The 17,236-nt window shown below is 46.5% G+C and overlaps 1 protein-coding gene across 3 annotated transcripts in view; it reads left to right on the forward strand.

The window, feature by feature from the left end:
- The window catches only part of ACP3 (acid phosphatase 3), a 196,554-nt gene that overhangs the window by 94,539 nt on the left and 84,779 nt on the right, over positions 1-17,236 (forward strand). Inside the window, exon 4 of one of the 3 annotated variants that reach the window (XM_073569462.1) lies at positions 10,937-11,089. The exons of the other annotated variants lie outside the window; for them this stretch is intronic. Within the exon in view, the coding sequence (XP_073425563.1) occupies positions 10,937-11,089 (153 nt within the window). The remainder of the gene's footprint in view (positions 1-10,936; positions 11,090-17,236) is intronic. 3 annotated transcript variants of the gene reach the window in all.

The raw sequence follows: 17,236 nt of genomic DNA on the forward strand, positions 1-17,236 counted from the left end.
TTTAATACTCTGGAGGGACATTTTGAGTACCTGGTGATGCCTTTTGGGCTCACTAATGCCCCTTCTGTCTTCCAGTCCTTTATGAATGATATTTTCCGTGACCTTGTGGATAAGTTTTTGATCATCTATCCGGATGATATTTTGATCTTTTCTAGTGATTGGGATTCTCATGTAGAACACGTCCGGACTGTGTTCCGGATTTTGAGGGAGAATTCCCTGTTTGTTAAGGGATCGAAATGCCTCTTTGGTGTACAGAGGATTTCATTTTTGGGATTTATCTTGTCTCCATCGACTATTGAAATGGACCCGGCCAAGGTACAGGCCATTATGATTGGGTTCAGCCTACTTCTTTGAAGACCCTCCAGAAGTTTTTGGGTTTTGCTAATTTCTATCGTAAATTTATAGGTAATTTTTTCTGGTATTGTCAAACCACTGACTGATCTGACCAAGAAGGGCGCTGATGTGCTGAATTGGTCTCCTGAGGCTATCTCAGCATTTCATTTCAGGAGCTTAAGCAGAGATTTACTTCAGCTCCAGTTTTACGACAACCTGATGTCTCACTTCCATTTCAGGTGGAGGTAGATGCTTCTGAGATTGGTGCAGGAGCTGTTTTGTCCCAAAAAGACCCTGTGACTTCTAAGATGAATCCCTGTGCCTTCTTTTCTCGAAAGTTCTCCCCATCCGAACGCAACTATGACGCGGGGAACCGGGAATTGTTGGCCATGAAGTGGGCATTTGAGGAGTGGAGACATTGGATGCAGGGAGATAGACATCAAGTTGTGGTCCTCACCGATCACAAGAATTTGATTTATCTGGAGTCGGCCAAACGCTTGAATCCTAGACAGGCTAGATGGGCCTTGTTTTTCACACGTTTTAATTTTGTGGTCTCTTTTCTTCCGGGCACTAAGAATGTTAAGACAGACGCCCTTTCTAGGAGTTTCTTTGCCGATTCTCTTAGTGTGACCGAGCCTACTACCATCCTAGGTGAGGGGGTAGTTCTTTCTGCCATTTCGCCCGATTTGAGAAGCACCCTGGAGAAATTTCAGGAGGATAAACCTGAGCATTGCCCTATGGGAAAATTGTATGTTCCTGACCAGTGGAGAAAGAGAGTGATGTCTGAATTTCATTGCTCCGCATTGGCTGGTCATCCAGGTATTTTTGGTACCAGAGATTTTGTGAGTCGGTCCTTTTGGTGACCTGCCTTATCTCGTGACGTCAGGAATTTTGTACAGTCCTGTGGGACTTGCTCTCAGGCTAAACCCTGTTCTTGTTCTAGTGGGTTGCTGATGCCCTTGCCGGTGCCCAAGAGACCATGGACCCATATCTCAATGGATTTTATTTCTGATCTTCCTGTCTCTCAGAGAATGACTGCTATCTGGGTGATTTGTGATAGATTTTCGAAGATGCTCCATCTTGTACCACTCCCAAAGTTGCCATCTTCCGCTGAGTTGGTGCCCTTGTTTTTACAACAGGTGGTTCGGTTACATGGGATTCCTGAGAATTTTGTGTCCGAGAGAGGAGTCCAGTTTGTTTCCAGATTATGGAAAGCCTTTTGTTCCAATCTGGGAATTCAGTTTTCCTTCTCCTCTGCGTTTCATCCCCAGACCAATGGACAGACTGAGAGAACAAACCAGACCTTGGAGTCTTATTTGAGATGTTTTTTATCTGCTGATCAGGATGATTGGGTCTCATTTTTGCCCTTGACCGAATTTGCACTGAACAATAGAGCTAGTTCTGCCACTTTGATGTCACCCTTTTTCTGTAATTTTGGGTTTCATCCTCGATTCTCTTCAGGGCAAGTGGAATCTTCGTCCTGCCCAGGTGTGGACACTGTGGTTAAGAGAATGCAGCAGATATGGGACCAAGTGGTGGATAAGTTGTCACTCTCTCAGGAAAAGGCCCAGCGATTTTCCAACCGGCATAGGACCATTGGTCCCCGGTTTAAAGTGGGAGATATGGTTTGGTTGTCATCTAAGAATATTCCTATGAAGGTTGCATCTCCTACATTTAAGCCAAGATTTATTGGTCCTTATAAGATTTTGGAAATTCTTAAACCTGTTTCATTTCGATTGGCTCTTCCAGTTACGTTCAAGATCCATAACGTATTTCACAAATCTCTGTTGAAGAGGTTTGTTGAGCCAGTGGTTCCTATGGCAACACCTCCTGACCCTGTGTTGGTTGAAGGCAATGTGGAATATGAGGTAGAGAAAATATTGGATTCTCGTTTGGTTAGACGGAGACTCCAATATTTGGTCAAATGGAAGGGTTATGGTCAGGAGGATAATTCTTGGGTCTCTGCCTCCGATATTCATGCCAATAGATTGGTTTGTGCTTTTCACCGGGCCCATCCTGATCGGCCTGGTGGCGTGGATGAGGGTTCGGTGACCCCTCCTCAAGGGGGGGGTACTGTTGTGAGCTCATTCTCTGGTTCACCAGTTGTGAGTTCTCCTTCCAGACTCCCTCTGGTGGTGACAGGAGGTAGAGAGGCTGATTTGTTCGGTGGAGATCTGCCACCTGAGAATGAGGATGACGATTGGATCTCAGGAGTCTCAGATTGGATTTAAGACAGCCGACGCCCTATTCAGTTGCTGGTGTTTCCTTCTGGCTTGTCAGCTCTTGGTTTTCAGCTCTGTTCCAGTCATTTAAAGCTAAGTTTTTCTGCTAATGTTCACACTTGATTGATTTTGTTGGTCTATTCAGTTTTTTTGGTGTGGTCAGCCAGCCCCTGCTGGGGTCTGTGCTGAATTTCCACTCTTATTTATCAGTGTTTTGCCAATTGGCTTTTTGTCCCTTACTAGTTCGGTCTCTTTTTGCTCTGTCTCAGAATATTTCAGAGTGCTGATATAGTGGGAGAAGTCTAGTGACTTCAGGGTTAATTTTGCTATCAGAAGTGTTGGACATGATTTTTGTAGGGTTTTTTGCAGGTTGCAGATCAGTGTCTTTCCTTTCCTTTCCTGTCTAGTTAGTTTGGGCCCCATCATTTGCTCAGCCTATTTTCCTGCCTGTGTTTGTGCCTTCACCTTGTTTCACCATCAATACATGTGTGGGGGCTATCTATTCCTTTGGGGTCTGCTCTGGGGCAGTTAGTTTTCCCTTTTCTTGCTTTAGGCTTATTTAGTCCTCCGGCCGTGACGAGGCATCTAGGAACATCGTAGGCACGCTCCACAGCTACTGCTAGTTGTGTGGTAAGATCAGGGATCTGCAATCTGCATAGTTACCAACCTCTCTGGTTTTCTGTGACTTAGCTTGTTTTGCTTTTTTCTCCTCGGTGACCCATTCATAACACAAGCCCTTTCCACTTCCTGCCGACTTCAACTCAAAAATATTTCACGGATCCGTACATTCCTCATCATCTCCCGCTTTGACTACTGCAACCTCCTGCTCTGTGGTCTCCCCTCTAACACTCTCGCACCCCTCCAATCTATTCTAAACTCTGCTGCTCGACTAATCCACCTGTCCCCCCACTATTCCCTGGCCTCTCCCCTCTGTCAATCCCTGCACTGGCTCACGATTACCCAAAGACTCCAGTTCAAAACCCTAAGCATGACATACAAAGCCATCCACAACCTTTGTCCTACATACATCTGTGATCTCGTCTTCCGGTACTTATCTGCACGCAACCTCCGATCCTCACAATATCGCCTTCTCTACTCCCCTTTTATCTCCTCTTCCCACAATCGCATACAAGATTTCTTCTGCGCATCCTTTCTGCTCTGGAACTCTCTACCACAACACATCAGACTCTCATCTACCATCGAAACCTTCAAAAAGAACCTGAAGACCTACCTCTTCCAACAAATCTACAACCTGCAGTAACCACCGATTGACCAAGCCACTGCACCACCAGCTCGACCCTCGCCTATTGTATCCTCACCCATCCCTTGTAGATTGTGAGCCCTCATGGGCAGGATCCTCTCTCCTCCTGTTCCAGTCGTGACTTGTACTGTTTAAGAATACTGTACTTGTTTTTATTATGTATACCCCTCCTCACATGTAAAGTGCCATGGAATAAATGGCGCTATAATAATAAATAATTATAATAATATCCACCTCCTATTCAAATCAATAGGAGGCGGATGTGCAGTAACAAGCCCCAGCCACTACACGAAGACAGAGCAGCTTGGCAAGTGAGTACTTCCAGCCGGTGGTCACTGCTGCTGCAGATACCAATAACAGCTGATCTACAGAGGTGCCGAGTGTCGGACCCCGGCCAATCAGACATTAATGACCTATCCTAAGGATAGGCAATCAACATAAAAGTAACAGATAACCCCTTTAAGCTTCATGAAGCGGCACTCCTGTAAAGAGCGGCAGAGTGGTAGTTATAAAAGAGCTTCTATCCGGTTTTGCTCTGGTACTTTACAGACAAATGGTGTCCCAGTTCCTGTGTACTGTAGGGTGAGGGGTCCATCGCACTCACTTGAAGGATGCTGCTGCCTCCAGGTTACCATCCTCTGGAGCTGCCACACACAATTCAGGAGACTCCAAGTTCTTTACAACAGGCAAATGGTTACTTGTCAGTTCAAGTTTATAAGGTGATGGCATGTTTTAGGCATCAGGTTCCTGCAACTGCGCAGCAGGAATCCAGAGCCTTGCATTCAGCAGTCTCCCATTCTCCACCAACCGCTCAGGAGCCTGCACAGCAATCCCAGCATTCCAGACGCCCTGCTCAGACCAGCTCTGTGGGTCTGGCTGTTGCTGCCACCTCTGGGCCAGCAATAGCAGCGCAGGCTGCTCAGTAGCAAGCTACTTCAGAGGCTAAGTCCTCAACTCGCGCTACTGGGCATGCTCACAAGACAATCTCCCATTGGAGATCAGGAGTCACATGCTCAGGTCCTTCTCGTGATCTGATTGGTCCATATCAAGGATCTGGAAGCTTCCGGAAGGTCCCGGCTATAAAAGGTTCGCATGGCCGCTCGACCATGCGCTAGTATACAGTTGTGGCCAGAAGTATTGACACCCCTGCAATTCTGTCAGATAATACTCAGTTTCTTCCTGAAAATGATTGCAAACACAAATTCTTTGGTATTATTATCTTCATTTAATTTGTCTTAAATGAAAAAACACAACTAGAATTGTCCTAAAGCCAAATTGGATATAATTCCACACCAAACATAAAAAAGAGGGTGGACAAAAGTATTGGCACTGTTCGAAAAATCATGTGATGCTTCTCTAATTTGTGTAATTAACAGCACCTGTAACTTACCTGTGGCACCTAACAGGTGTTGGCAATAACTAAATCACACTTGCAGCCAGTTGACATGGATTAAAGTTGACTCAACCTCTGTCCTGTGTCCTTGTGTGTACCACATTGAGCATGGAGAAAAGAAAGAAGACCAAAGAACTGTCTGAGGATTTGAGAAACCAAATTGTGAGGAAGCATGAGCAATCTCAAGGCTACAAGTCCATCTCCAAAGACCAGAATGTTCCTGTGCCTACCGTGCGCAGTGTCATCAAGAAGTTTAAAGCCCGTGGCACTGTGGCTAACCCCCTAGATGTGGACGGAAAAGAAAAATTGACAAGCGATTTCAATGCAAGATTGTGCGGATGTTGGATAAAGAACCTCGACTAACATCCAAGCAAGTTCAAGCTGACCTGCAGTCCGAGGGTACAACAGTGTCAACCCGTAACTATCCGCCGGTGTCTGAATGAAAAGGGACTGTATGGTAGGAGACCCAGGAAGACCCCACTTCTTACCCCGAGACATAAAAAATCCAGGCTGGAGTTTGCCAAAACTTACCTGAAAAAGCCTAAAACGTTTTGGAAGAATGTTCTCTGGTCAGATGAGACAAAAGTAGAGCTTTTTGGGCAAAGGCATCAACATAGAGTTTACAGGAGAAAAAAAGAGGCATTCAAAGAAAAGAACACAGTCCCTACAGTCAAGCATGGTGGAGGTTACCTGATGTTTTGAGGTTGCTTTGCTGCCTCTGGCACTGGACTGCTTGACCATTTGCATGGCATTATGAAGTCTGAAGACTACCAACAAATTTTGCAGCATATTGTAGGGCCCAGTGTGAGAAAGCTGGGTCTCCCTCAGAGGTCATGGGTCTTCCAGCAGGACAATGACCCAAAACACACTTCAAAAAGCACTAGAAAATGGTTTGAGAGAAAGCACTGGAGACTTCTAAGGTGGTCAGCAATGAGTCCAGACCTGAATCCCATAGAACACCTGTGGAGAGATCTAAAAATGGCAGTTTGGAGAAGGCACCCTTCAAATATCAGGGACCTAGAGCAGTTTGCCAAAGAAGAATGGTCTAAAATTCCAGCAGAGCATTGTAAGAAACTCATTGATGGTTATCGGAAGCAGTTGGTCGCAGTTATTTTGGGTAAAGGTTGTGCAACCAAGTATTAGGCTGAGGGTGCCAATACTTTTATCTGGCCCATTTTTGGAGTTTTGTGTGAAATGATCAATGTTTTGCTTTTTGCTTCATTCTCTTTTGTGTTTTTTTCATTTAAGACAAATGAAATGAAGATAATAATACCAAAGAATTTGTGTTTGCAGTCATTTTCAGGAAGAAACTGAGTATTATCTGACAGAATTGCAGGGGTGTCAATACTTTTGGCCACAACTGTAGACTCTACTTGCTACATGTGTGAATGATGACGGATGCATCAACCTGCGAATGACTCATTAGGTCTCCCCTCCCTCTGATATTACGTGTGTGGATAGGGACTTAGTCATAGAGTCAGCGCCAGTCAGTGGCACGCTTCAGGCCACAGTGCATATCATCACCTAACTAGCGTCTGACAGTGCACCCCTCCTGGGTACTGTCTCATAGCGACTGTGTCAGTGGCCACGCTGCAGTCTGCAGCACCTGTGGGCGTCCGCGGTAGCGATGCCGCACGCACGGTAGGCCTAGACGGACTCTGTCCCTCTGCCTTGGGCCCAGCTCCTGTGACCATATACCGTGCGTGCATTTCTCTGGGACCTGTGAGTCCAACAGGCTCAGTACTTATGTTTATGTCTAAAGCGTCTCTGTGTAGCTAACAGAGTACGCCCAGTGCACACCGGGTGACGTTCAACCCGTGTGCGATATACCGCCATATTGTGCGTCTTCCATTATATAGCAGCAGTTTAACACCTCTGCACGGTGGACCCGGGCGGCGAACGCACTTTCTATTTTATATTTAGTGCGTTCCGCCGTCCCTAACATTATACTAGCATCAGGGTTTGGCTAGTAATGGCGGACCTGCAGCAGCTACGGCAGTACATTCGGCAGCTGGAGGGCAGGTTGGCGGCTATCGAGAGCTCCACCTCAGCTGCGAATGCTACAGTGGCCACTGCCCAGTCTGTCTCGCATGTGCCCACACCCAATCCTGTGCCGACATTGTCCCGCTTCCCGTTGCCCGATAAATTTTCTGGTGGCAGCGCCTCCTGCAGGGGTTTCGTGAGCCAGTGCTCTATCCAGCTTGAGCTACTGGCCGCGCAATTTCCTATAGAGCGGACTAAGGTGGGGTCTATCATTTCCCTCTTGTCGGGCAGGGCGTTAGAATGGGCCACGCCTATGTGGGAGCGTGGTGACCCCGTGGTTCTGAGTGCCGCTCAGTTTCTAACCTCTCTAAACCAGGTCTTTTTGGGACCACGGGTCACTCACGACACCTCTCTCCAGCTATTAGCTTTAACACAGGGCTCCCTCTCGGTCAGCCATTATGCCATCCGTTTTCGGACACTGGCTTCCGAGTTGGAGTGGCCTGTTAAGGCACTCGTCCCTGTGTTCTGGAGGGGTTTGGCGGAGCATGTCAAAGATGCTTTAGCTACCAGGGAGGTTCCTGTAACTCTGGAGGAGCTGATTGCTATCTCCACCCGCATTGATCTCCGTTTTACTGAGTGCACTTTGGAGCGAGCTCAATCCAGACAGAAGGTTAGGTTCGCTCGAACCTTCTCTGTACCTCTTGTACCCACGGAGGTGTCTCGCACCGGTCCCAAGTCGAGTTCGACGCGAAGCTTCGCACGCTGTTACTAGTGTCAACAGTTTGGTCACCCGGCTAACAGGTGCCCGCAGGGCTCGAAAAAACGAGCACCTACCATGGTAATAGGTGGGGGTCTACCTAATATGAAACCATTTTCCCCCAAACCAGTATTCCAAGGGATGCTAGATAACGGTGCTTCCACCTGGGAGGTATAGGTCACGGTGGATTTCGGGGCAGAAGGAAATTTCATGTCCTCGTCCTTCGCCCAAAAGCCCGCTATTCCGCTGGTACTACTGCCCCATCCCATGACCATCAGGGTGGTTAATGGTGCGCCTTTACCGTATCAGGTTACCCACCAGACAGCACCTCTTGGTCTCTCAATCGCATCATCTCACCACGAGACCTTGTCCCTGTTCATTTTACCAGATGGCGTCGACCAGGTGCTTCTCGGAGTTCCGTGGCTCCGTTGCCATTTCCCTCATATAGATTGGTCTTCGGGAGTATACTCGGTTGGAGCAAGGACTGTGAGGGAAGGTGCATGATGGTCAGTGTTCAAGTAGCCTCCACAGAAGTGCCCGCGGATCTTTCCGCGCTTCCAAGACACTACCAGCAGTACACGGACATCTTCTCCAAAAAATCTGCGGGGACGCTTCCGCCGCACCATCCTTACGATTGCCCGATAGACCTATTGCCAGGCGCGGAACCTCCTAGAGGCCACGTGTATCCTCTGTCTCTCCCGGAGATGGAGGCTATGTCACAATATATTCGGGAGAACCTGGCAAGAGGGTTTATCAGAAAATCGGTGTTGTCGGCTGGTGCCGGGTTCTTCTTCGTGCAGTAGAAGAGTGGAGAGTTGCGCCCCTGCATTGACTAGAGAGGTCTCAACGCCATTACAGTGAAAAACAAATACCCTCTCCCTTTGATCTCTGAGTTGTTCGACAGGTTGCAAGGGGCCCGGATCTTTACAAAATTGGATCTACGGGGGGCGTACAACCTGATCCGCATACGCGAAGGACACGAGTGGAAGACAGCCTTTATTACAAGGGATGGCCACTATGAGTATCTGGTCGTACCCTTCAGCCTCTGTAATGCGCCTGCTGTCTTCCAGGACTTTGTAAATGACGTCTTTCGCGATATGCTCTCTACCTCGGTGGTGGTCTATCTGGATGACATCCTCATCTTTTCTCCAGATTTGACCTCCCACCGGAGAGACATCTGCAAGGTCTTCAACCGTTTGCGGGTGAATTCTCTCTTCGCCAAGCTGGAGAAGTGCCAGTTTGAGCAGGAGTCCTTGCCATTCCTGGGCTATATCATCTCGGCCCAGGGGTTGATTATGGATCCTGCCAAATTGCAAGCGGAAATGGACTGGCAGGAGCCCCATTCTCTGAAAGCAGTGCAGCGCTTTTTGGGGTTCGTTAACTATTACCGCCAATTCATTCCTCACTTCTCCACACTGGTAGCTCCTTTGGTCGCTCTCACCAAGAAAGGAGTCAATCCTAAGGTTTGGTCAGAGCAGGTCTCCACGGCCTTTTCGTCTCTGAAAACCCATTTTGCTGGCGCTCCCATACCGATGTGGATAAACCCTTTATCCTAGAGGTAGATGCCTCGTTCGTCGGTGCAGGAGCAGTCCTTTTCCAGAAGGATGCTCAAGGTCGGAAGCATCCCAGCTTTTTCTTCTCAAAGACCTTCTCACCGGCGGAGAGAAACTACTCCATCGGGAACAGGGAGTTGCTGGCCATGAAATTGGCCCGGTTTCCCTTCCAGGTGTACACTGATCATAAAAACCTGGTCTATTTACAAACAGCCCAGCACTTGAACTCTCATCAAGCTAGGTGGTCGCTCTTTTTCTCCCGCTTCCGCTTCACCTTGTACTATCTGTCTGGAGAGAAGAACATCCATGCGGATGCTCTCTCTCACTCGGTGATCTCAGCGGAGGAAGAGGAGGCTGAGCCTCGGCTAATTGTCCCCACTGAGAGCCTGAGCACCGTGGCCCCGGTCGCTCTTGAGGCAGTACCGCCAGGTAAAATCTTTGTCCCTCCTCGCCTGCGACCAGAGGTCCTCGCGTGGGCACACGCATCCGGGGTGGGTGGTTACTTTGGCAATAAGCATACCACAGAACTCCTGTCAAGGTTTTATTGGTGGCCGCACATGGTTCGGGACACTAAAGAGTACATTCAGGCATGCGTCTCTTGTGCTCGGAACAGGTCATCTAGACAGAGGCCGGCTGGGTTACTGTATCCCTTGCCGGTGGCAGACAGACTCTGGGAGATGGTCGGCATGGATTTTGTGGTCGGCCTGCCCAAATCTGGTGGCAGCACGGTCATTTGGGTGGCCACCGATCATTTTTCTAAAATGGTGCATCTGGTGCCACTCTCGCAGCTGCCTTCCGCTCATGGACTCGCCGCACTGTTCATAAAGCACGTATTTCGTTTCCACGGTATGTCAGACAAAATAGTCAGTGACCGAGGTCCTCAGTTTGCGTCTCGATTTTGGAGGGAGCTCTGCAGTCTACTCAGTATCAAGCTCAATTTGTCCTCAGCATATCATCCCAAGACGAACGGGTTGGTTGAGTGAGCCAATCAAACCCTAGTCATGTACCGGCGACATTTTGTCTCTGCCAGGCAGGATGACTGGTCATCCTTACTACTGTGGGCTGAATTTGCCCTAAATAACGCAGTGGCTGATTCCACTGGTCAGACACCGTTCCTTCTTAATTACGGCCAGCATCCACGCTAACACTGATAGGTTATGGTGGGGTAGATAACTGATTGAACACCCTCCAATTTGCCTGTAGTATTGATTTTTGCAAAATTTGTTGAAAGTACAGTTCAAATTTAATTATAAAATATATCAGTCAGTGTGTAATACTATACTTATCCTACTTAGTAATAAAGTAAATCAAGCAAAAAGTATTCTTGTGCTGTACTAATTTCACATGCTTCATGCTTCTATCACACTAATTATAAACCAGCTTCATCTAGGCACAGTAATAGAGAATTCTCACAAATTTTTTCACTGTCTTTAGATTTACATAAGAAGTACAGATAAGGATCGTACATTAATGAGTGCCCAAGCCAATCTTGCTGGCTTATATACTCCTGTTGGAAGGCAAATCTGGAACAAAAATTTAACATGGCGACCAATTCCAGTCCATACGGTCCCACTCTCAGAGGACAATGTGAGTTTTGAAATAACTTTTCAAACGATGGTTTGTGATACTTATGCACATATTTTAAAATGCTAGAAAATATTTTCAAATAAATTTAATCCAGAATTCATTGTAACTAACAGCTGATGAATTAGGGTGGTTTCACATTAGCGTTTCAGGACGCAGCGACGACCTGCGCACTGCCGCCGCTAAGCCCCGCCCCATGCCGTGCCTCCTCCGGTAGCTCCGCCTACGGGCGCATGACGCTGCGTGCATCCTGTGTCCCCTATCTTTATCACTGGGGACGCAGGCCGTGCGCAGTATGCGTTTGGCGGCGCATGCGTCCTTTTGACGGTGCGCCGACCAGCGCCAAACGCAACCTGTTGCAATTTGGTTGCGCTCGCCGCACCATCAAATGGACGCATTGCGCCGCCAAACGCATACTGTGCACGGCCTGCGTCCCCAGTGATAAAGATAGGGGACGCAAGACGCATGCAGCGTCATGCGTCCGTTGGCGGAGCTACCGGAGGAGGCACGGCAGGGGGCGTGGCTTAGCGGCGGCCGTGCGCAGGCCGTCACTGCGCCCTGAAACGCTAATGTGAAACCACCCTTAGAAGAATCATTTTTGAGTTATGAGTCATAGAAAATTATACAAAACAAGGCATCTCAAAATAAACTGCTGACACAATGTACCTTGCTCAACTAGGTTTTATAATCAGATTTCTTTCATAACAGTTTCTTGGTTGGTTCCTTTGCTTGTAGAATTCTATATCACAGTTATGTTATTGCATTGCAATGAATGAAATCCACAGTGAAAATTCAAGGCATTTCAGATATGTCATGGCGCAGGGTGGAAAATCCACAGCAAATGTTTCATGCTGTAAACCAGGGGCCTCAAACACATGTCCCAACAGCAGAAAGCATACTGAAGAAGTGCGCTGGTGCCCCTTAACAGGGTTGTCCAGTCTAAAGTGACAAGTCTGCAGTCTGTCTGCGTGATTGCAGACTTGTGAATCTTCGCAACACACGTACTCTCCATTACTAACCACTGGGCTTGATGTCACCTGACAATACAAAGGTGACATGAACCCCAACCCTATTACCCCACTTGCCACCGCCATAGGGCAATCGGGAAGAGCGAGGCTAAGTCCCAGATTTGGCACATCTTATGGATGCGCCATTTCTGGGGCAGCCGAGTGCTGATGTTGGTAGCCTCGAGGGTGCAATTTCTCTGGCCCCTTCCCAAGCTTTTAATATCAACTCACAGCTGTCTGTTTAGCTTTTGCTGATTTGGATTTATAAGAGGACTCTACGTCTTTTTTATTCTGGGGTCCCCCGTAAATTCACCAGGAAAGCCTAAACAAACAACTGTGAGCTGTTATTAATATCCCGGGAACCTTTTGAGATATTGCCTCTTTTCCCAGGTTATTTACGTCAGTCCACTTTCCCTCTGCAGGTTATGAAAATTATGTGGGAGCCCACGCCGTTTTTCTTTTTTTTATTCTCTATTTTACATGGGAGGGGCATAACTGCTGCTGAATACAACTCCCATCATTGTAGCCTGGTCTGAGAAGACCAAGCGACAATGATGAGGGCTGCCTTCAGCAGCCGGCATCTGGGAACAGCACGAACTCTACTGCTTTTCCCAGGCGCCGATACGTGTCACACGGACTGCACACAGATGCCACATCAATGTGAAACATTTACACATGGACAGCAAACGGACACACAGATGGTACATACGTACATACAGATGACACACGGGCACAGAATCACCAGGACATGTGAAGGAGGCCTTAAGGGGATTTTACACATAGCGATATCGCTAGCAATATCGCTAAAGCATCACCGACTTGGTGACGCAGCAGCGATATCGCTATGTGTGATACTTACCTCCGACCGGCTCCCCCGCTGTCTGCCGCTGATCGCGCAACTCCATTTCTCGTCGGGCGCTTCCTGCTGGGCTTCCTGCTGGTGCCGATGAGCGACGAGTGGACGCAGACGGGAGGACGTCAGTATCGCCGCGTCTGAAAGGTAAGTAACGACCGCTGTAAACAGATAATGAATATGACGGTACAGAGGGATGTGGTATTGGATTTTGTGTGTGCGTCCGGGGGTACGAGAGGTGTTATTTCTACCATCTATAGAGACTTATTATATTCTTACTTGGCTGGGTCTCCCTTAACAGTAAAATCTAAATGGGAGAGAGAAGTGGGGGAAATAGTAGATGACACATGGGAGTCTATTTTAGAGTATATACCTAAACTCTCTTTGAGTGAGCCAGGTAGGATATCGCAACTATATATTGTACATAGAACATATAAGACTCCAGAACTTATGAGGAAAATGGGCTTGAGGGATAACGCGGAATGTCCAAGATGTGGATTTGAACCTGCGGGAATGCTTCATATGCTTTGGTCTTGTCCACGACTATCATCATACTGGGAGGAGGTTATAGGGCTTGTTGAGAAGATATACCGATGTGTTATAGGAAGGGACCCAGTAACGTGTGTGTTGGGGTATGTGGAGGAGGTGTCGGTGGGGAATGCCTATAAGTCCATCATAGCAAAACTCTTATATATTGCCCGTAAGCTGATAGCTCAAAAATGGATCGATGCTGAACCCCCAACGGTTGGGGAGTTTGTTACTCGTGTGAATAATGTAATTAGATTGGAGGAGAGAATTTATAGAAGGCGACATACGGAAGTTCACTTTGAGAAACTCTGGGCCATGTGGTTACAGTGGAGACAATCACATTGAGAAAGTCTGTATTGCAGCTGGGAAGGGGGGGGAGGGAGGAGGGAGGTGGTTGGGTTAGTTTATCTTCTTGACGGGGAGGAAATTGAATGTCGTGTAAATCTCTATATGCAATGGAAATGATTTGTAAGATGTGCTTGAATGTAATTATAACGACATTTGAATATAATAAAAATCTTTGGTTTAAAAAAGTAACGACCGCTGTATCGCTGCTGCATCGTTGTGAGATCTGCCTGTGTGGCAGCTCACTAGCGACCATTTAGCGATGCACCAGCGATCCTGACCGGGTCGTATCATTGTCGGGATCGCTGGTGCATCGCTAAATGTAAAGGGGCCTTTACTCTATATTAATTAGTTGCATTTCCTTTTTTGTGGCCATTTTAACAAAATCTTTGATAACTCATTTGAAGGCTAGGTACATTCTCTGTGGATAATGTTCGCAGCATATTTCATCCTATGTTTGACAAAGGGTTAAATCCACAGTAAAAATCCTCAACATTTCCACAACACAATCAGCATGCTCTAATTTTAATGCAGAATTCTTCTAGGACTGGTAAGATGTTTTCTGAGCATCATATTCAGGCAGAGATTGAATAAGGGGGTGGCCATGCAGGTAGATTACAATGTAGTGAGCACTACCTTTCTTGTCTGGATTTCTGTTATAAAGATTTTGCCTCTTCTTTATTAAAAACTAGCTGAAGAGCCCGGTGTTGCCTGGGCATAGTAACCAACTGTGATTAGTTATAACAAACTATAATGATTATATTGCACATAAAAACATTTCACATCATATATTCAACACTACAGATTTGCAACACAAATTAACTAAACAATTACCCAAGTATTGATAGTATTTTATTTTCAACTCATTCAAGATTTTTAGTTTTTCCTTTCGGTGCAAAGATGAACAGATTTTTGGTAGTTCCAACTCTTGAACAGACCACGTAAAATTGACCATGAGAAAAACATGGAGATTGCAAATCGATCCCTACTACTTTCCAGGACTGTCCCTGAGCATTGTTAATGGAAATTGCAAATAGCAGTTGAACTGGAAACTGGAGGCGTTTAAAATCAAAAAACAAATCAGATGGAATGAGTGGAATTCTTGGAATGAAAACGTCCTCTCCTTTGGCACATCCTGTTTCTGAGCTGTGTATCTAACCCTATCCTGTGTGATAATGTCTGCTGAGCTGTGTATCTAATCCTATCATGTGTGTTACTGACTGCTCAGCCGTGTATCTAATCCTATCCTGTGTGATACTGACTGCAGAGCCGTGTATCTAATCCTATTTTGTGTGATACTGTCTGCTGAGCCGTGTATCTAATACTATTCTGTGTGATACTGTGTGCTGAGCTGTTTATCTAATCCTATCCTGTGTTATACTGACTGCTGAGCAATGTGTCTAATCCTCTCCTGTGTGATACTAACTGCTGAGCTGTGTATCTAATCCTATCCTGTGTGATACTGACTGCTGAGCCGTGTATCTAATCCTATCCTGTGTGATACTGACTGCTGAGCAGTGTATCTAATTCTATCCTGTGTGATACCGTCTGCTGAGCTGTGTATCTAACCCTATCCTGTGTCATGCTGACTGTTGAGCAGTGTACCTAATCCTATCATGTGTGCTACTGAATGCTCATCCGTGTATCAAATCCTATCCTGTGTGATTCTGACTGCTGAGCTGTGTACCTAATCCTCTCATGTGTGATACTGACTGCTGAGCTGTGTATCTAATCCTCTCATGTGTGCTACTGACTGCTCAGCCATGTATCTAATCCTATCATGTGTGCTACTGACTACTCAGCCGTGTATCTAATCCTATCCTGTGTGATACTGACTGCTGAGCCGTGTATCTATTCCTATCCTGTGTGATACTGACTGCTGAGCTGTGTATCTAATCCTAGCCTGTGTGATACTGACTGCTGAGCCATGTGTCTAATCCTCTCCTGTGTGATACTGACTGCTGAGCTGTGTATGTAATCCTATCCTGTATGATACTGACTGCTGAGCCGTGTATCTAATCCTATCCTGTGTGATACTGGTCTCCCCCTGCAGTCTATGTCAGAGGGTGGTCTGTGTTGGCACGGTAATAAATTGTGTTATTTCCAGCTTTACAGACGGACGATAACACCATAGAAATGATAACAATAATAGGCCAAATTGTTTGGTGAATTGGAACATGAGGGGTTAAAATTTCTCCTCACAACATAGCCTATGACGCTCTCGGGATCCAGACGTGTGACTGTGCAAAATTTTGTAGCTGTAGCTGCGACGTTGCAGATGCCAATCCCGAACATACACACATACATACACACAAACATATACACACACACACATTGAGCTTTATATATTAGTTTATAGACCCATACCTCACTGGTGAGATCCATAACAAATCACCCCACGCAGATAAAGCAGTCTGGGAGCTGTTTCACAGTCATACTTCTGGTGCCTCATCAAGGACAACTGATTCATAGTAGCTACAACAGTTGTCTGGGATTTTCAAGCAATATCTTAAAGTGAACCTGACAGAAGACCCGTGTAAATTGACCACAGGCAGAAGCTATGACTGAGCTTTTGCTTCACGTCACCTTGGCACTTTGCACTAAAAGTGTCCCAATCCCAATGTGCTATCATGTGTGGGGAGCATTACACTCAGGGCTGCCACCAGTAATTTCAGTGCCCCATACTGGCAAAATGTTTGGGCCCCCCTGAGACTCCACCCAGGCTCCGCCTCCAACCCTCAAACCTGCCTCAGTCCCACCACCCACTCTTGAAAAAACTCCACTTTTGCACCACGTCCTCACCAGTCACACATTAACAGTTCACAACTAACACCAGAACACATACACAGCCATTAGCTTTTGTTTTTGTCAAAAGATTTTTAAGCCATCACCACCGCAAAGGTAGACTCTTTTGGCCAGGCCTTACTCTACTCTAACCTATTAAATATTTGTTAAAATATCCTGTACTCTTTTTATGTATATTTTCATTTATATTTCTTTAAGGGAATGTGTCACATACATTTTTTAAAATGAACAATATTACCACATACAAGGGACAAATACCATCACACCATGCTCAGACCACATATTACAACCACATAGTGATCGAATAATGCCACATATAAGGCACAAATACTACCACACCATGACCAGACCACATATTACCACCACCACATAGTGATTGAATAATACCACATATTAGGGACAAAAAATGCCACACCGTGTCCAGACCACATATTGCCACCACAGTGACCGAATAATACCACATACAAATAACAAATACCACCACATCATGACCAGACCACATATTACCACCAGATACAAGGAACAAATACCACAACACCATGATCAGACCACATATCACCACTAAATAGTGAATGAATAATACCACATACAAGGGACAAATACTGCCACACC

Source organism: Dendrobates tinctorius, unplaced genomic scaffold (assembly GCF_039654945.1).
Source record: "Dendrobates tinctorius isolate UK_male_01 unplaced genomic scaffold, ASM3965494v1 ptg000005l, whole genome shotgun sequence".
NCBI lineage: Eukaryota > Metazoa > Chordata > Amphibia > Anura > Dendrobatidae > Dendrobates > Dendrobates tinctorius.